This window comes from Furipterus horrens, unplaced genomic scaffold (assembly GCF_987537825.1).
Source record: "Furipterus horrens unplaced genomic scaffold, mFurHor1.1.pri manual_scaffold_3, whole genome shotgun sequence".
NCBI lineage: Eukaryota > Metazoa > Chordata > Mammalia > Chiroptera > Furipteridae > Furipterus > Furipterus horrens.
The window spans coordinates 97220593-97241649 of record NW_028327173.1 but is presented as its reverse complement, the minus strand read 5'-3'; the positions used below and the strand labels follow the sequence as shown (position 1 = coordinate 97241649).

General features: G+C 40.0%; 1 protein-coding gene across 2 annotated transcripts in view; it reads right to left on the bottom strand.

Moving 5' to 3' along the window:
• Positions 1-21057, bottom strand: part of GMDS (GDP-mannose 4,6-dehydratase) — a 747100-nt gene that overhangs the window by 108323 nt on the left and 617720 nt on the right. The window contains exon 10 of one of the 2 annotated variants that reach the window (XM_090269914.1): positions 5556-5623. The exons of the other annotated variant lie outside the window; for it this stretch is intronic. Within the exon in view, the coding sequence (XP_090126040.1) occupies positions 5579-5623 (45 nt within the window). The 3' untranslated portion in view covers positions 5556-5578. Of the gene's footprint in view, positions 1-5555; positions 5624-21057 lie in introns of those variants that run through there. 2 annotated transcript variants of the gene reach the window in all.

Genomic DNA, 21057 nt, shown 5'->3' with positions numbered 1-21057 from the left:
GGTGGTGGTGGGGGCACAAAGAGAAAATGTGGAAACAAAGGTGGCACCTTCATCTAACTCACAGGTAAAAATGCTGTAACTCTATAGATGCTGTAGATGTCACTCCTGGAGGAAACATTCCCAGGAGCTGCAAGGCATGTTCAGTGAAAAAATAGATGAAAAGGGAAGGGAGAGCTGAGGAATGGGCTTGAAGTTAGAACCCTTTGGGGGCATTGTCTGTGCAGTGACAGTGATAAGGACAAGCATGCCACTTGGATGGGTCTGAATCTGAACTGCTCAGGGATAAATAAGTGTGCATGAAGTCTGATATTAATATTACAGTTTAGGTATGAAGAAGATACTAGAAGAATACCTTACACCAGCAGATAAGTAGTCCATAAAATGGTGTAGACTGTGGGAAAAGCAGGTTTGGCTTTTCTTTAAACTATTATAAACTCCTTGCTAGGATATTCCTTTTAAATGAAACTCTAGTAGTCTAAGAATTCCAAGGGCACATTGAAGAAAGGACCGTGATTGCCAGGTATGCCTTTGGGCCTTGCTAACATTCCCTTGAGACCCAGGGCAAGCGGACTGTTGCTTAAAAAAGCCACCAGCTGTCACATCATACTACTCTGCCTGTCACAGCTTTAATTTTTCCTTTAAACATAAACCTGCTCAAGAAGACTTTTTTATGTGGTAAGTAAAATGTGTGCCAGTCACAAACTAAAAGGACAAAGGGTCATTGTCAGGTGATATGGTGATGAGCTCCAGCTGGGCCATGATCCCTCCCATTTGTAGATAAATCTTCAGAACCACTGGGGGTGAGTTGAGCCATCTGTATAACCCCTCTGATGGCCTGTGAACAGTTCATAGTGCCTCAACGCTGCAGGTGATAGGGCACATTTATGTCCTGTGAATACATCACTGACTTGCCTGCTGAGTTTATAGTTTCAGGCTTTAGTAGGTGCAAACACACCCATTGCAACAAAGAAAAGCTGCACTGAGAAAAGGCCATGGAAGATCTTCAGAGAATCAAAATGTCATCCAAACTTGAGTGCTATAGCAGAGGGACCTTGCTGAAACAAGGACAGCAGGTGTTCCTGAGGCTAAAGGTTAAGTGCCCTGGAACACATGACCCTGGAAGAAAGAGAGGGAGGTTTAATGGGGAACTATAGCCTGGTAACCAGCTGGACCACTGCCACGCAGTGTAGTGTGCATGACCTTAGACAAATTACTCAGCCTTTTGCTGCCCCAGTTTCCGCATCTGAATTGACAATGGAGAAGACAGGGCTCCAGGCCACTGTAAGAAGGCACAGTGAGGCTCCGTGCTGGAGAAATCAGGGAGCTGCAATGCAGCAGAGGCCAGTCTCACACCTTGGAAAGGGAGATAAAGGCCAAACCTCAGCAGGGGGATTCACTGCCTGTCCACCCCCAGGACTGGAGACAAGCATGCAATGCTTTTAGCTGATCTTCACAGGAGCATGCAGAAATGAACAACTGATGTGGGCCAAGGCCTTGACTCCTCTTTGTTTCCTAAGGCAAAGACCCCATTCTCTGGGCTGCTCTTGCACAGCTTTGAGACACTGCTTCCATTAGAGAATAAAGGGAAAAAAGAATCAGGAATTTATGCTGTAACTAGCATTTAGAGTTGGGACTGAGAGTTACGTCTTAAAACCAGAATGTGAAGTTAGGGGAAAGAAAAATGTCTCTTTTCTAAATGCAAATGGTCTTTTAGTTGAAAAACTGCGTGGCTCCAGAACGGAGAGTTTGCACCTCAAGCAACAGCTTTTGGCTAAACTGCAGAATTATTTCTGGAAATAGTCAAGAAAAATTGCACTTGTATATAAAACGATAACAAAACCTCAGCCCATACAAGCACACTTAATGTAAATGATTTCAGATTTCAAAAAATTATTTTATATTGCCCAAATCCCTGCAGTGTGGTCCCAAGAATCACCGCCTGTCACCAGCTGTCCTGCAGCGGTCATGCTCTTCACCTCCACACCCATCAAGTTGACTTTGTCTCCCAACTCAGTTTATGTCCCTACCCTCCACTGGACAGAGAAAAACATTTGTATATGTGCATATTCCTGAGAAGCTTAAGCATATCCTGGCTGAGAACACAGCAGATATATTCATCAATTTGGCAAAGAAAATCCATCAAACTGATGGATCAGATGCCTAAAACAGTTAACTGATGACTAATTTTTTTTTTCTCTGTATATCTGTGGCATTCATTAACTCATCAAGCACTTAATGGCCACTGCTCTGTATCTAGCATGGGATAAACAGGTCATTGTGTCAGATCTGACAGAGCTTCAATACATGTCTGCACAGACACATCAAAGTAAACCTTGGATATTCTCCTGTAATGGGGCTCACTTTGAGCTGAAGCTCCTTGAGGATGAGGTTGGAGAAACTAAGGTTACCTGCACACAGAATCTTGACTTCTAAATCTCTAACATCAAATTAACTTTAATCCGTATATTACCTTTTGAAGCTGCCAAGTTCATTGTGCAAGTCCTAAGAACATCTTCTCTTGAGGGGCAAAAGATCTTCATATTCTGTTGTGTTGGGGAAGGCGTCATGCTCTTCCAAAGCACCCATGTGAATTTGTGAAGGGTTTAGCTACAGATCTGTGAAGGGATTGACTACATATCATCAGATTATAAAAATAAAAATTTTAATCACTCAAAATGAACATTTAGAAAATAAAATAGCCTATAAAAAGGTATTTCAGCTAAACTAAACTTTGGGGCTAGAGAAGAAAGGGGTTAGACTTTACACTTCAGTTTTGATTTTCTCAGTATTGATGACTGGGAAGGAACAATGATTCCCCATAATTATATAAGAAATGGTGTATTCTGAGCATTTTTGCCCCTGGGAAGAATCAGATTTTATCTGATTCTCAAACAGGTCAATAAGACGGAAAATGTTAGGGACAACTGAGCTATCTGCATCACTCTGACTACAGACTGAGGGTGCAGCTCCCACCTGTGGACACGCAGCCTAGCTCAAGGCTGACTGCCTCAGTGGGCCTATAAAGAGTCCTGAACTCCCAGAGATCATGGCTCAGTTTTCTGTATGATTATAATGCACCAGGCATGAGAAACATGGACTAGGGCGGCCACCCTTAATAAAACTGGCCTGTAATCTGCTTATTGCCTGAGTAGACATGGCCTCTGGCCACTTCTCTAAGAACAGGAAACTGGTACATCCACGCCAGCTCTGATTTTTACAATAAAAATGAAACACAGCAAGTGGGAAATAAATGGAAAAACCCATCTGCCGCTGTTTGCACTTAACTTGTTCCATACATAGCCTTCAGTTGTGGGGGTGTTCCTCTACAACTTCCACACATTAAATCTAGGTATAATTTTTTGACCCACTTTGCTTATTTCTGTGCTGTCAGCCTGTCTTCACTTACAAGACTCCTGGCCACCTATGTATCCCTGTCCCCACCCTTAATGTGATTTGGGAACCTTTTGGAAAGCCATCTTTTTAGTCAGATTCTGTGCCATAAGGACCAAAGTCCCTGTTGGCCACATGGGATGAGTTGGGGAAAGAGACTGTTAATAGAGAGTAATAAATACCACCATGAACATCAGGGCTGACATGATATGCTAGCCAGCAGGTGTCTGCTGGCTGGCTTTGTTGGACAGTCACCCACGGAACATGCCCTACAAACCTAGTCTGATCCCTCACCTGAGTGTTCACTAACACCTGACTCAAGTTTTCTGTTTATAATTCCATGACCATAACCTACTCTTTAATCATCTCCAGCATCTAGAAACAGACTCTAAGATTGAGAGAGAAAATTCTTAAGATATCAGAGGTTTGAGGCTTCACAGCATATATAGGGCATGTTGATTAATTCAGATTAATCCTGATTCCTTGTTTGAGGAGTTTTCCTTGGTAATAATCACATCAATGTATAATAATATGTTATCTTTGATCATAGATCTCGACACACTTCACCAACATTAATTTAACCTTCTCATACTTTTGTGAAGTTTAGCATAATCATCCTTCATTTAGAAGACACGGAAACTGAGATGATGGGTAAAGGTGAATATGTAGATAGCTAAGTGTACAACTTTCAGATGCTGCAATTTATCTTAATTCTTAATTACTGGACTGAAGTGTTCTTCCTTGGGGTTTACTTCAAATGATGATACTAATATCATCACCAATGGTTTACATAAACAACAATAACTGCAAATACACATTTCTGACTTATTGCCTACAGTGAGAGTTGTGGTGCAGAATGTTACACAGATAGATATGCAGAAGAAATAAGGACTTATCACCAACTCAATGTTTAAAAACAAATATATGCTTTACTTTTTAAGTCTGTTATGCAGACCACAAAGCATAAGGGTATCACAAATGAAGTTCAGCTGCCTTGAAAAATTATACAGATGGAGGAAAGAAAAAAGAAATAAGGTTGAGTTATTTAAAAAAAAAAAAAAAGGGTAACATCATGAAAAATGCAGAAAAGGAAAGAAAAGCATTTCTAGTAAGCAATAAGTTGTTTAGTTTGGATTTCAATAGAGGTTGGTATCAGAGCAATCAATATCTGGGGTATTTAGCTGGGGAAGGGCTGAAGAGAGTAGGCTGAATCTGAAAGACTGACAAATATCCATTGACAATGGGGACAATGGGGCAGGTGTATAAAGTTGTTTCTGCTGGAGAAAGCTAGAAAGCAACAGATCTGTAAACACAAGACCTCATAGACCAAGTCATGGATGTAGGACTGATAAGTCAGAACAAATGTGACTATTATGGGTGCTCTAAATGGACAAGAAACTGATGGTTTTATATTTGCCAGACAAACCCATGTGGCAGGAGCTTAAGTGCTAGCTGTTTCATAAATATGTTAAGAGAAAACCTTGACTGAAACCATTCCCTTAGTCATGGCTAAGCATATGGGATGAAATATTCTGGTATTGCTGATGGACTCCAGTGTGTGTTGTCTTTCCACTTCATTTCTGTGATCAGTTGGTGGTTGCTCAGGAACACATGGGATGACTAGGAGCCTCCCACCCACCCACACCAGGATCAGGTGCTTGCCACTATTTGTTCAGTGTTGCCTCCCTTAGCCATACTGCCTCCTACTGCCCTCCTTCACCAGCTGAAACAGGAGACAATGCATTGTGTTAACAGCAATCCACCTTTAGGGGAAGTGGGAAGTGCTGATTCATAAAGAGAATATTTCATATCCACAGCTTCCCCGCCTCCACCCTAACAAAGACACTGCATTTGACAGATGTGCTCATTGCCTGAAAACAGCTTCTCATCATCTCATCTTGGGAGTACACAACACAAGGACCTAAAAGGAAAATTAGGAACTGTTTTGATTCACATTCCCTCTCTTTTTCCTATTCATCTGACCCATGGACCCACTGGAATTCTTTCTTCACATCCTTACTATAAGTTAACATTTTTAGCAAGAGAGCTGTACTCCATCAGGCCACTTCTCTCCATTTGAGAAATGTAATATTAAAGAAAACTATATTTTAGATACCTGTTTTAGAAAGTATATCCAAAGTCTATCCCAGTGCACTGGACAGAATTTTTCACCAAAATAGGTTCACAACTAGGAATACACTGCAAGTCTTACCAGGAAAATCTTCTCTGTAACCTTAACAAAGAAAAAGAAGTTCTAAATGACTGTCACTTATCTTATACAATCATATATAAAAATTTTAGTTTGAATTTAACAGAACAAAACAATGAGGATCTGAAGTGAGGAAAGCAAATGATAAAATGCCATTAATTTCCTAGTAGACTTCAGCACCAAATATCAGTCATTAGAATGATTGACCTGGATGCTGTGGCTCAGTGGATTGAGCATCAGCCTGCAAACCAAGTGTCGCTGGTTCGATTCCCAGTCAGGGCACATGACTAGGTTGCACGCCAGATCCCCAGTTGGGGGCATATGAGAGGCAACCACACATTGATGTTTCTCACCCTCTCGTTCTCCTTTCCCCTCTCTCTAAAAACAGATAAATAAAATAAAATAAACATAAAAAGAAAAAAAAAAAACCTTGTTAAAAAATTAATTAATTAAAAAAAAAAAAGAATGATTGACTGATCTAAACTGCTGTTTTCTTCACTAGTTTTGGTGATGAAACAGCAGAGGAACATGTGTGGAGGACAAAGCTAAAGGGACAATGAAATGTCTTATACTATATGATACTCTGCTCTATAAATATGGTCTTAGAGTAGGTAAAAGAAAGATGGTAGCTGCCAGTGGCGGTATTTCTTACTAGCAGCTCATAGTTAAACATATCTCCACTTGGTGATGTACCTTCCTCAGACAGAAGCAACCTAGGATGCATTTTGCATGTCTGATGTTACTGTGCAGTCCTTTCAAGATTTCAGACAATGTGAACTTTAACCTATGTGCAGTGCACAACATGTCATGTGGCTACCCGAAGTCACCTTGCTGTAGGTCAGGTTGTAATATCTCTATTACTAGTGATTCCTACAAAGAGGCACCAGGAAATAACTGGTGTGTAGAGCTCATTTAAGATGCTTGGAAGAGATTAAAAAGGAAGTTGCAGGGAGGGGAGTGGGGCTGGGGAACAATCAGAACTTATGAAAAAGAGAATTTCAGAAAAGATGAAGGAGGAGTGAACATTAGCAAAAACAGGAGGAGAAGGGGGCAGAAAATAAGAACAAGTAAAAAGGGAATACATAGCAAAAGAGAAAGCTATGGAACATGAATTTTGTTTAAAGGCTGCATGCATAGATGTTAACTGTAAGCTCAACACTCATTTTGTCATAGAATCGCAAACAAAGAAAAGAGGAAAAATATTTTTCTACCTTTTTTGATATTTAGAAATTAATTAAGTTTATTACATTGGTTTGAGTAATTTTTTCATACCAGAGACAGTTGGAAAGCATGAAAATGATTCTTTGGTGTGGTATACATGTGTTCATTAATTTATCCCCTACTATGTGCTAGGTCCAATCCAAGGCCATCAGATGTCATTCCTGTTAGCAGGGTCCCAGGTGGAAACAACACATCACAATACAGTTGGACAAGTACTTCAAAAGCACTGAGTGGTAACTCTGCCTAAGAAAATAGGAGAAGGCTCACCAAGGGCTGACAGTTGTGCAGGGCCTTGAGACTAACAATTCACAAGTTTTTCTCAAAATGCCCATTAAGACTGGTGGGAAAATATTCATTGTTATGTTACAGTGGAAACACAGAAGGGGAGCCTCAGAACTTCGAAAAGATTTATAATAGTCTGAGGGCTGGGAGCAAAAAGTGTTGAGACTTACACCTTTTAAACATATACTGCAAGCCAGTAGGACATATCCAAATTGTAACTACAGTTTCTTTTAAATTTTAGAATTTCAATAAGGAGATCCGATGCTCTCTAACCTTCCAAAAATAAAACTAATTCACAAATATTTCTTTTCAACAAGTTCTCTGGAGTTTTCAGTATATGTGTAAGTCCTTCTCTTCCTTTGTTAAGTTTATTCCTAGGTATTTTATTCTTTTTGTAGCAACTGCAAAAGGGATTTTTTTTTTTCATTTTTCTCTAAAATTTCATTGTTAGTATATAGAAATGAGGGGAGATAGAAGATGGCAGAGGAGTGAGGGGAGGCTGTGCTTGCTTGCTTCCGACACCTGTCTGTAGTTTAGGCTAATTGTGGACAGAGCATCTCAGTTAACATCTGGATACTGGCAGGAGTTGAGCCTTTGCGTTGCTGGCTCAGAGAAGACCATCTGGGAGCGACCTGTGGTGAAGACTGTGGAGGAGAAAGGGATGAGACAGGATTTCTGGCTGGCTTGGCTCCCCGAGCTGCGGCTGGCAGTGTGAAAAGATTTTTTAGTGACCCTAGGTTTCCCCTGAGAGGAGTTGGGTGGAGAGTGAAGCTCTGCCTGCTAAGAGCCAGGAGTGGGCCAGGTGGCATCTGGCTCTAAGAAGCAAGGAATAGCGTCTTTTTTTGTGTGTGTGTGTGTGAATGTTTCTTTTTTTTCCCTCTCTTTTGATTGTTTTTTGTAGACAAGGGAAGAAAGGGGTAGGGCAAGATTCTTGAGGAATGTAGGCGCAGAAGCACATTCACCCATTCCCCAGCCCTCCCCCCAGGCCGCATGAGCGCACACACGGGAGTGCCCCAGCGCACCCATCCAGGCGCACAACCAGTCAGCCCGACCCTGGCCTGTGAGAGGGAGTGCACTTGCCCCTGGCTGAGGCCAAAGGAGGGTGAAGTGAACTAGAGGCTCTTTGTAAAAATTTTTGGGCACTGACTCTGAAGAAAGAGTTGGGAGAGCAGTGGACTAGATCCCAGTGCAGAAGCACCCCTAGGGCTACGGGAGAAATCTCTTAAACAGACTACTTGCCTCCAAGTGGCACCAGATGGAGGCAGCAGTTCAATAACTGTACACAAGAAGGTCAGACCACAAAGGCATGAAATAAAAGCAGGTCAATCTAAGAACAGAAACAACAAGATGAGCCACCCAAAATGGGGAGAAGGAGACATAACACCCCAACCTAAGGAAAGGAGGGTTTCCCAGAAGGAAGGATAGATGAAATAGAGGCAAGGAAACTATCAGACATGGAATTCAAAACAATGGTAATGAGAAACCTCAATGAACTCAACAAACTCAAAGAAAATTACAACGAACCCCAGGGGAACTACAAAAAACTCCAAGGAAGCTGGCAGAAGGAACTTACTGAGAGCTACACCAGCATGAAAAAGGACATAAGAGCCCTGGATGGTGTGGCTCAGTGGATTGAGTGCCAGCCTGTGAACCAAAGGGCTGCTGGTTCGATTCCTGGTCAGGGCGCATGCCTGGGTTGTGGGCCAGGTCAGTAGTTGGGGGGGGGGGGGGGGAAGGGCGTGAGGCAACCACACGTTGATGTTTCTCTCCCTCTCTTCCCCTGTCTCTAAAAAATAAATTAAAACCAAATTTTTTTTAAAGAAAAAGGAAATAGAAACTATCAATAAGAGCCAGAAAGAAATGAAGAATACAATTTTTGAACTGAACAACACAGTAGAAGTGATCAAAAGCAGGCTAAAAAAAGCAGAAGACTGAATCAATGATCTAGAGGACAATGTAGAAAAAAATTCCCAGAAACTGCAACAAAATGAAAAAAGACTGAAAAAGAATGAGGAGGGTTTACGAGAGACTCAGAAAAATTTGAAATGCAACAATATCTGCATCATAGGGATACAAGAGGAGAAGAAGAGGAGCACGGGATAGAAAACCCGATTGAAAAAGTAATAACAGAAAACTTTCCGAAGATGAAGAGAGAAAAAGTCTCACAAGTACAGGAAGCACAGAGGGTCCCAGTGAAGATGAACCCAAGGAGGTCCACCCCAAGGCACACCATAATCAAAATGGCTACATTCAAAGACAAAGAGAGAATCCTAAAGGCAGGAAGAGAAAAACAGCAAAGAACATACAAAGGAGGTCTGATAAGGCTATTAGCTGATTTCTCAACAGAAACACTACAAGCCAGAAAGTAATGGCAAAAAAATTTCAAGTGTTGAAAAACAAAGGCCTACAACCAAGACTACTCTACCCAGCAAGGCTCTCTTTCAAAATGGAAGGTGAAATAAGGAGTTTCCCAGACAATGGAAGACTAAAAGAATACATCTGCACCAAACCAGCATTGCAAGACATGCTGAAGGGAATGCTTTAAGAAAAAGCCAAAAAAGATAGAGGGAGAGGAACACAGGTATAAAGGGAAATAAATAAATACCTGTCAATAATAACCTTAACTGTAAATGGGTTAAATGCTCCAATCAAAAGATATAAGGTAGCCCTGGCTGCTGTGGCTCAGTGGATTGAGCATCGGCCTGCGAGCCAAGTGTTGCTGGTTCGATTCCCAGTCAGGGCATATTACTAGGTTGCATGTCAGGTCCCCAGTTAGGGGCGTGAGTGAGAGGCAACCACACAGTGACGTTTCTCTCCCTCTCTTTCTCCTTTCCCCTCTCTCTAAAAAATAAAATAAAGCAAACAAATAAATTATATAAAAAAAGACATAGGGTAGTGGAATGGATACAAAAACATGATCCACATATATGCTGTCTACAAGAGACACACCTCGAAACAAAAGATATACACAAACTGAAAGTGAAGGGATGGGAAAAACTATTCCAAGGAAACAGACACACAAAAAAAGTTAGGGTTGCAATATTTATATCAGACAAAACAGATTTCACAGCAAAGACCATACAAAGAGACAAAGAAGGCCATTTCATAATACTTAAGGGAGCAATCAATCAAGGAGATATAACCCTGGTAAATATATGTGCACCAGACAGACATAGGAGCACCCAAATATATAAGGAAAATCTTGGAAGACTACAAGAAAATTATCAATAGCAACATACCAATAATAGGGGACTTTAACATCCCATTGTCAACAATGGACAGATCTTCAAAGCAAATAAACACCAAGGATATTGAGGCATTGAACAACACCCCAGATCAAACGGACTTAGTTGATATATATATATAACTTTTCACCTCAAAGTAGCAGAGTATACATTCTCTTCAAGTGCACATGGAACACTTTCAAAGACAGACAACATGACAGGACACAAAACAAGCCTCAACAAATTCAAGAAAATTGAAATTATATCAAGCATCTTCTCAGATCACAAAGACTTGAGACTGGAAATCAACCTCAAGAAAAGAACTCTTCAAAGACATTCAACCTCATGGAGAATAAATAACATGCTATGGGTTAACAATGACATTCAGGAAGAAAGTTCAAGAAGTTTCTGGAAACAAATGATAATTAACACACAACAGCCCCAAACCTATGGGACACAGAGAAAGCAGTCCTGAGAAGAAAGTTCATAGCAATACAGGCATACATAAAAAGGATAGAAGAATCCCAAATAAAATATCTAACCCTACATCTACAAAAACTAGAGGAACAACAACAAACAAGGCTCAGAGCAAGTAGAAGGAAGGAAATCATCAAGATCAGAGCAGACTTAAATGACACAGAGACTAAACAAAAAATTCAAAAGGTCAATAAAACTAGGAACTGATTCTTTGAAAAAATAAAATCAACAAACCTTTAGCCGGGCTCATCAAGAAAAAAGAGAGGACCCAAATAACTGATATCACAGAAATACAAAGGATTGTAAGAAATTACTACAAACAACTGTATGTCAAGAAACTTGACAACCTAGATGAAATGAATAAATTTCTAGAAACATATTATCTCCCAAACCTGAATCAAGAAGAAGCAAAAAGCCTGAACAGACTGATAACAAAGAGTGAAATTGTAGAAGTAATAAAAAACTCCCAGCATAAAAAAGCCCTGGACCAGATGGCTTCACAGGTGAATTTTACAAAACATTTAGGGAAGAACAAATGCCTACCCTTCTCAAATTATTTCAAAAAATCCAAGAAGAGGGAAGACTCTCAAACTATTTCTATGAAGCTACTATTCCCCTAATTCCAAAACCACGTCAAGACACAACAAAGAAAGAAAACTACAGGCCAATATAGCTGATGAACACAGATGCTAAAATCCTCAACAAAATATTGGCAAACTGGATCCAGCAACACATTAGAAAGATCATACACCATGATCAAGTGCGATTCATCGCAGGGATGCAAGAATGGTTTAATATTTGCAAATCAATAAATGTAATACACCACACAAACAAAATGAAAGCCAAAAATCATATGGCCATATCAATAAATGCTGAAAAAGCATTTGATAAAGTACAACATCCATTTATGATGAAAACACTCAGCAAAATGGGAATAGAGGGAGCATAGGTAAACATAATAAAGGCTATATACGAGACACCTGAAGCCGACATCATACTCAATGGACAAAAACGAAGCATTCCTCCTGAGATCAGGAACAAGACAATGCTGGTCCACTCTCTCTGCTTCTATTCAACTTAGTATTGGAAGTTCTAGCCACAGCAACCAAACAAGAAAAAGAAATAAAAGGCATCCAAATTGGGAAAGAAGAAGTAAAACTGTCATTGTTTGGAGATGACATGACAGTGTACATAGAGAACCCTACAGACTTCACAAAAAAACTACTCGACCTAATAAGTGAATTCGGAAAAATAGCAGGGTACAAAGTCAATATTCAGAAATCAAAGGCATTTCTGTACACCAAAAATAAAATACGAGAGATAGAAAACAGGAAAAAAATTCCACTCACTATAACAACAAGAAAAATAAAGTATCTAGGAATAAATTTAACCAAAGAGATAAAAGACCTGTACTCAGAAAACGACGTAACATCGAAGAAAGAAATTAAGGAAGATACAAATAAATGGAACCATATACTATGTTCATGGATGGGAGGAATTAACATCATTAAAATGTCAATACTACCCAAAGCAATTTATAGATTCAACATGATCCCTATTAAAATACCAGTGACATATTTCACAGACCTAGAACAAGTACTTCAAAAATTTATATGGAACCCAAAAGACCCTGAATAGCCACAGCAATCTTGAGACAGAAAAACACAGTAGGAAGAATCACAGTACCTGACATCAAACTATACTACAAGGCCACTGTAATCAAAATAGTCTGGTACTAACATAAGAACAGATATATAGATCAATGGAACAGAACAGAGAGCCCAGAAATAAACCCAGGTCTATATGGTCAACTAATATTTGAGAAAGGGGAAAGGAATGTAAAATGGAATAAGAAGAGCTTCTTCAACAAGTGATACTGGCAGAACTGGACAGGGACAAGCAAAAAAAAAATGGAACTTGACCACCAACTTAACACCACACACCAGAATAAACTCAAGATGGATCAAAGACTTAAATGTAAGATGTGACACCATGAAAGTCCTAGAGGAAAACATAGGCAGGAAAATTTCAGATATCCCATGGAGCAATATTTTCACTGATACATCTCCTAAGGCAAGGGAAATAAAGGGAAGAATAAACAAATGGGACTACATCAAACTAAAGAATTTCTGCTCAGCAAAAGAAAACATCAGCAAGATGAAAAGGGAATCAACCATATAGAAAAACATATTTGCCAATGATACCTCAGATAAGGGATTGATCTCCCAATTATATAAAGAACTTACACATCTCAACACCATGAAGACAGACAACCCAATTAAAAAATGGGCAAAGGACCTAAACAAACACTTCTCCAAAGACGACAGAGGGTCCAGAGACATATGAAAAAATGCTCATCATAACTAGCCATCAGAGAGATGCAAATTAAAACCACAATGAGATACCACTTTACACCAGTCAGAATGGCCATCATCAACAAATCAACAAACAAGTGCTGGTGAGGATGTGGAGAAAGGGTAACCCTAGTGCACTGTTGGTGGGAATGCAGATTGGTGCAGCCACTATCGAAAACAGTACGGAACCTCCTCAAAAAGCTAAAACTGGAACTGCCTTTTGAACCAGCAATTTCATTGCTAGGGTTATACCCGAAAAAGAACTTATAGACCCCTATGTTCATAGCAGCGCTATTTACAATAGCCAAGTGCTGGAAACAGCCTAAGTGTCCATCTGCAGATGAGTGGATCAAAAAACTGTGGTACATTTACACAATGGAATACTATGCAGCAGAAAGAAAAAAGGAACTACTACTATTTGCGGTAACATGGATGGAATTAGAGAGAATTATATTTAGTGAAATAAGCCAGGCAATGAAAGACAAATGACATATGGTATCACCTGATACAGGAAACTAATGAACAACACAAACAAACTCACAAAATTGAACCAGAGGCATGTAAACGAGGAGCAGACTAACAGTTACCAGGAGGTAGCGGGGTAGGAAGATGAGGCAGGTAAGAAGAGGATAGGTTTAGTATAAATAACCTATGGACATGTACTATGAAGAGGGGATTGACTGTGGGAGAAGAGGTGGGCTCGGCTGGGGGGCAGAAATGGGGGAAAAAGTGGGACAACTATAATAATAAAACAATAAATAACTCAAAAATTAAAACAAAAGAATGGCAGTGTACTTTTGTACATTGATTTTGTATTCTCCAACTTTATTGCATTTGTTTATTGTTTCTAATAGTTTTTTGGTGAGATCTTTAGGGTTTTCTATATAAAACGTCATGTAATTTGCAAAAAGTGACACTTTTATTTCTTCATTCCAAATTTGGATGCCTTTTTTTTCTTTCTCTTGCCTGATTTCTCTGGCTAGGACTTCTAGTACTATGTTAGGTAACAGTGGTGAGAAGAGATATCCTTACCTTATTCCTAATTCTAGGGGAAACGCTTTGTTTTTCATCATTGAGCATAATCTTAGCTGAGTATCTGTCATATATGGTTTTTATATGTTGATGTACTTTCCCTTTACAGTCGTCGGCAGCCGTCCGTCTCGAGAGACGATGGTGTAGCTTCTTAAGAGCTGAAGCTACAGAGCCTGGGCAGGGTGATATGGAGGGTCTGCTGTTGCCCATGCAGCAGACCCCCCCTCTCTTCGCAGCTGAAGGATCCAAGGGAAAGACGGAGTCAATACAGCTTGGCTTCAGGTGCGCCGCAGGAGTTGCCGGTATTGACTACAACGTCAAACCGCCTTAGGGACTCCGGCTCCGGATTTTCTGTCGGGGTTTACTCCCTTAGCCTTTCCCCTGAAGAGGTATGCCGCAAGGCAGAGGAGGTTTTTTGGAGTCAGAGTTTTCCTTCTCTGTCCCTTTACAGTATACTTGTTTTATTGAATGTTTTAATCATAAATGGATGAGGTACTTTCCTTCTATACCTATTTTATTGAGTGTTTTAATCACAAATTATGTTGTATCTTATAAAATGCTTTTTCTGCCTCTGTTGATGAGATCATATGATTTTTATCCTTTGTTGTGTTAGTGTGGAGTATTACATTGATGGATTTACTTATGCTAAACTGTCCTTGTGCCCTTGCAATGAATCCCATTGGATTGTGATGTATTAACTTTTTAATGTATTTTTGTATTCAATTTGCTGGTATTTTGTTGAGGATTTTTGCATGTGTATTCATCAGAGATACTGGCCTGTATTTTTCTTTTTTTGTTATCCTTGTCATGTTTTAATTTCTATTTTTTTAATTTTATTTTATCCTCAACCAAGAATATACCTATTGATTTTAGAGAGAGAAGGGAGGGAGAGAGCGAGGGAGAGAAATACCAGTATGAGAGAGAAACATCAATGGGTTGCCTCTGGGACCAAACCTGCAACCCAGACTTGTGCCCTGATCTGGAATCAAATCTGCAACCTTTTGGTATACAGGACAACACTCTAACTGAGCCACATGGGCTAGGGTCATCCTTGCCATGTTTTGGTATCAGGATTATGTTGGCCTCATAAAATGTGGTAGGAAGTATTGCCTTGTCTTCATTTTTTGGAGGATTTGAGAAGTATAGGTATCACTGATAAGTGAAGGATATGTTTTTATTTTTTATTTTTTAAAAAGATATTACTTATTTATTTTTAGAGAGAGGGAAAAGGAGGGAGAAAGAAAGGGAGAGAAACATTAATGTGTGGTTGCCTCTCACACACCCCCAACTGGGGACCTGACCTGCAACCCAGGCATGTGCCCTGACTGGGAATTGAACCAGTGACCCTTTGGTTTGCAGGCTGGCACTCAATCCACTGAGCCACACCAACCAGGGCAAATATGTTTTTAAAAAGCATATTTAGATTGATCTTGGAATGACTGTTAAGGATACATGTTTATGTTATAAATCACTCTTATGAAAGTAAGCTCTTCTTTATTTCTGGCTTTATCTTTTAATCACTAAAACAGCTATGAACGCTTTAAGAATTCGTCTCAAACACAAAACTTGTTTAACTTAATAAAGCAAGTGAGGGGACAAGTCTAGAATTTGAACCAGTCAGGTATTAGATGACATATAACAAAAGGAAGTCAGGTAGTCTCAGAAAGAATAGTAGCACAAGGATAACATGTGGCTGTTTCCAGACTTACGACAGTAAGAAAAGAGAAGGTAAAAATACAGGAAGAATAAAAGTATAAAATAAAGGAGGATGAGCAGCTGAATTTGTGCACAATCAGGCTGGAGGTGAGGAGGCAGGGGCAGATGGCTGCTGTCCGGCACATGTAAGGCTGGAAAGGAACATCTGTGGTGCTGAGCCTTGTTTCTCATTATTCGCCTGTTGAGTCCTCTCTCTCCACATGACAGGGTCCCTGCTCTAACGTTCATTCCCAGGGCACCTCCTGCCCCAACCTGGAATGCCCTCTCTCTTTTAAATCAATATCTTTCTGAAACCCTGCCCTCAAGTTCCCTTCTTCTAGGACGCCTTTTGTGACTCTGCCCAGTGTTACCTCAGACTTAAGTATGATTTGTTCTCATTTATAACTGCTCAAGTGCATGTTAATGGTATTTTTCAAGTCTGTATATTATGAAACTAAACTGACGGTTAACTAGAGTCCTCCGTTTCTTATTTCTCCTCAAAGTGATTAATAATGTGCTTTTCAAACACTGAACTAGCAACGATTCAAAGTGATTAATTTAGTACTCTGCCAATAGAATATCCTGTGTCCTCCTCCACAATGGCAATTTATATGGTGCAGTCCCAATTGGCCAGTTTGTTTTTGTGAAGAATATGAAGACATAAAAGAGTCGTTGACCTGTTGCAATATCACAAGCACAATTGGATCATCTGTGTTGACCTTAAAATGGTCTGCTTTCCTCTTGGTCAGCAATGTGCATACATCAAGTATCCCTGTGTTCTGTGTATGTGGGACAGCAGAGCTTGTGAGAAGCATTTGGGTGGAGTCAAATTGGCCTCCAAGATACGACCTCAAACATTCTACACGAGCAACTTGTTGACAGAAAGAACATTATATTCCCACTTCTGCACATAAAACTGGGTCTCATGAAGCCAATTTGTTAAAGCTTTACCAACTGAAGGAGACTATTTCAAGTACCTCATTTTGGCATTTCCTAGCCTGTCGTTTGAAAAGATAAAATACCTTAATATGTATGTTTGGTAGCAGAACTTTACTACTTTTACACAATTTGACTAACAGTAACTATATGTAGCCTTTATATGAATAAAATAACTCTAAATAAACAGTATATTTGGGTAATTTTTTCTTTATTTTCCTTTGTATGTACATTTTGTATGATTTTGGGGGCAAAGGGAGGGTATCCTGTACCTTAAAAAGCTGACGTAATTAGAGAAAAACTGGTCATTTTTGGATTCAGATGCCAAAAGTTAGTCAAAAACAAGTGTCAGATCTAACTCAACAAAAACTGTGTTCCCCAGTGTTATCTAATAGGGTGGAAGACACTTTAGTCTGGCCATAGGCTCTGGAATCTAAATGCTTAATTTGTGAACTCTTAATTCTTTTCCTTAAATATGCTTTATTGATTATGCTGTTAGTTGTCCCAATTTCTTTTCCCTTTGTTCCCCTCCACCCGGTGACACCCCATCCCGCCTTAGTGCTCATTGGTTGTGCATACAGTTCTTCTCAACATCTCCTGTCTACTCCACTCCCTCCTACTATGCTTTTAATTGCTGTACCATCTTCCTCCCTTTCGCACCTTCCCCCTTCCAGCTGACCTCCCCCCAATATGTTCCCTATACCTATAATTCTTTTCCAACTCTCGTTGCCTACTTAATTTGCCTTTGTTTCCATTCCCTAGCTTCTGTGGTTGGTTGTTGTGATACAATTTTCATTTTAATGTTCATAGTTTTGATCCTCTTTCTCCTAAACAAGTCCCTTTAACATTTCATATAACAGTGGTTTGGATCTGATGAACTCCTTCAGTTTTACTTTGTCCTGGAAACACTTTCTCTGCCCTTCTATTCTGAATGACAGCTACGCTGGACAGAGTAATCGTATTTGTAGATTTTTGCTTTTCATTACTTTGAATATTTCTTGCCAGTCCCTTCTTGCCTGCAGAGTTTCTTTTGAGAAATCAGCTGATAGTCTCATTGGGACCCCTTTATACATAATTCTCTTCTTCTCTCTTGCTGCTTTTAAGATTCTCTCTTTATCCTTAATTTTTGACATTTTGATTATAATGTGTCTTGGTGTGATTCTCCCTGAGCCCAGTTCTTCTGGAACTCTCTGTGCTTCCTGGACCTGTAATTCTATTTCTTTCCTCAAGTTAGGGAAGTTCTGCTCCATTATTTTTTCACATAATTTTTCAATTTCTAGTTCTTCTTCTTCACCTTCTGGCAACCCCTATGATTCAGATGTTGGCCTGTGTATAGCTGTCCCATAGGTTTCTGATCCTGTCCTCATTTTCCTCACTTTTCATTTCCTCTTTCTGCACTGGTTGATTGTTTGTTCCTTCCCTATGTTCTAATTTGTTTATTTGATCCCTGGTTCTCCTTCCCTCACCAGTTGTTTCATATGTGTTTTTGTTCATTTCAGCAGGACTAGCCTTCATTCCTACCCCGTCTTGTTTAAGATTTGTCAGATTTGTAAGCTTTCTTATAACCAAAGCTCTGAAGTGTGCCTCAGAAAGATTTCCTATCTGCTGATCTGTTAGATCATATATTTGCTGTCTGGTCAGCTGCATGATTGAGATCTCTATCATGATCCCTGCCATCCTGATAGTTCTGTGTTTACCTTTGCTTCCTGGGTGGAGCTGTCACACCTCCTACACTTTAAGGGGCGGAGCCCCGTGCACTTGTCACTACTGGGTGACCCTTCTCACCATGCTGTGGCAGTTTTGTGTGTGGGGGTGTGTGTCCAAGATGGATTCTTGCTGTTTACTCTCTGCGGAGAGACAGGGAGCTTCCTCCTCTGTCCCCACTGCCTCCAGCCTTCATAGTCCGAGGCAATGGATGTCTGTCTTCACCGGCACTGGAATTGTGAGCTGACAGGTTTGGTCTGCAGCCAGGGGTGCTCCCTAGGTGCTTCTCGCCTCCCCTTAAATACGGGTGTCTGTGCTTACCCGCCGTCCGCTGCTGTTGCCGCAGCTGCTGCCTCCAGCACAGCTTGACCTCTCCGTTCTGGTTTCGCCCCTCCTACCCGTCCGGACAAGCACCACTTGTTTATAACTTCATACGTTGGACTTCCATGTAGCTTCATTTTCTGGAACTTCTGGTTATTTCTGGTTTTGCAGTAGATGTATTCCTTCTTAGTTGTGGAGGGAGATGGAGCGTGTCACTTTAGGCCTCCATCTTGGCCAGAAGTCCTGAACTCTTAATTTTTAATCCACTTTTTCAAAATGTGTTTCTGAGACTCTTGGAATTAACTTGCCTAGCTTTGTGACTAGCTGTCATGCTCTTCTCTTCCCCTGTTCCTACTCCAAATGTTTTCTTTTGGGGCGCTCATCTCAGGGTTTCAACTCTCACTGCTTGCACATCTCACCCCCATACCTGACCTCTTTCTTCTACACCAGGCCCCCAGCTGCCACTCCTTCTTGTATTGCTACATGGCTATCCCTAAGGCATGTGAATGTAACAGACCTCACACCTTCCCTGGCAAATGGAGTCCTTTCCCTTGATCTCTCATGTGGGTTATGACACCATTATCTGCCCACCACACTTCACTGTTGAGCCTCTATTCCAGGGAGTAACCTTCAGTTCCTGTCTGTCTTCCACATATGACCATTAGCTTTGATCCCTAATCCTGTGGTCTCTGTCTCTGCAATGCCCCAGCATCTGTCATTGTTCTTCTTGCTCTACTGTCCTGGTTCAGTTAGTTCTTGTTACTCCTGCTTGTGATGGTCCCAGTAGCTTCCTAGCTGCTCCCAGTAGCTTCCTAGCTGCTCCCCACCTAATTTGTTTGAGTTACTATGAAACAAGGACCTTATCTCCCCAATCTTTATATTTCTCACAGCTCTGCTAGGACTAGGAATACAATAATGGTAGTTTTTGAATTGAATCTCTGAGACCTCAATCACATAAGGATATTTTATTTTATATATTCTGATATATTTCTGAGAAGCTAAGGCAACTAAAAATTATATTTTGAATGTACACGGTGAATGCACTATATAAAGGACTCTTTTAGTAAATACTTAAAGTTATAGAAACATTTAGTACCTAGACACCTGCCCGTGTCTCAGCTTAGATATTCTCACACCAGGTTTTCACAAAGAAGTACACATCTGACTTATCCAAGAAATTTGTGAATTTATCACAGCATTACAAAATGTACCAACTTGATTTTGCATTAAGCACAGTGCCTATTTTTAACAGTAGTTGAATGACAGTAGATATGTACTGGCAGGCCAAGCACATGAAGTGTGACTGTCGAGGAGGCAGATCAGAGCTACTAAGTGAGGAAGTAAGACCATCACTGTGGATATCCACTTGAAGGTTTCTGAGAAAGCTGTCAACTGAACTCTCTACTTTGCTAGTAGATGTTACAATGAATGAAGAAACCAGTTTGCCATGAATCAAGGGTGTGGGGAATGAGGTAAGAGGAAGCCTCTAGGGTAAGATAAAGACAGATAGGAGACCAAAGTCAGTACACATAGATTAAATTTTAGTAGATCCAGAATATCTGGTGCCCACAAGTGGATAATGTGCTAGGAAAAAAAAAAAAAAATCAAACTTGGACAGGAATAGTAACCTTATTGGAACAGGGTGGAGGAAGAAAACCATGGCTAATATTATCTACGAAATCTCCATGCATAAAGATATTTAAATGATAGTTATTTTAGAAGGTAAATATGGCTTGATAGAACAGAAAAGCATTGTTGAGCTGTTTAAAAAACAAACAACAAATAGGGATTTCTAAAGTTCCAGAATATAGATCTTACTGGCTAGATGCAAATGAAGAGGGAACAGGTCATCACATCAGTGATGGATGGCTCTCCCAAAGTTCTGTGCTTTGAGTGACCCACATTAGAGCTAGTTTAGGTAGAAGCTGAGCTCAAGTACTAATTGTTATTCCTAAGGAAAGTCAATACACAGGCTAAAACAAATTGCCAAGATTTTGGAATTTATTTTGTAGATGTCAAGAGGTCAACACTACAATTTAAATGAGGGTAGTCATGACCTGAAAAGCATTTTTTTTTTTTTTTTTTTTAAGAAAAATGGTACAGATTTTATAGGAATTCCCTACTGGTGCAGGAATAAAATCATCTACATTAAGGATACCATAAAGTTTTTAGGATAAATACAAAAAGTATTTTAAAATAAGAAAATGCATAT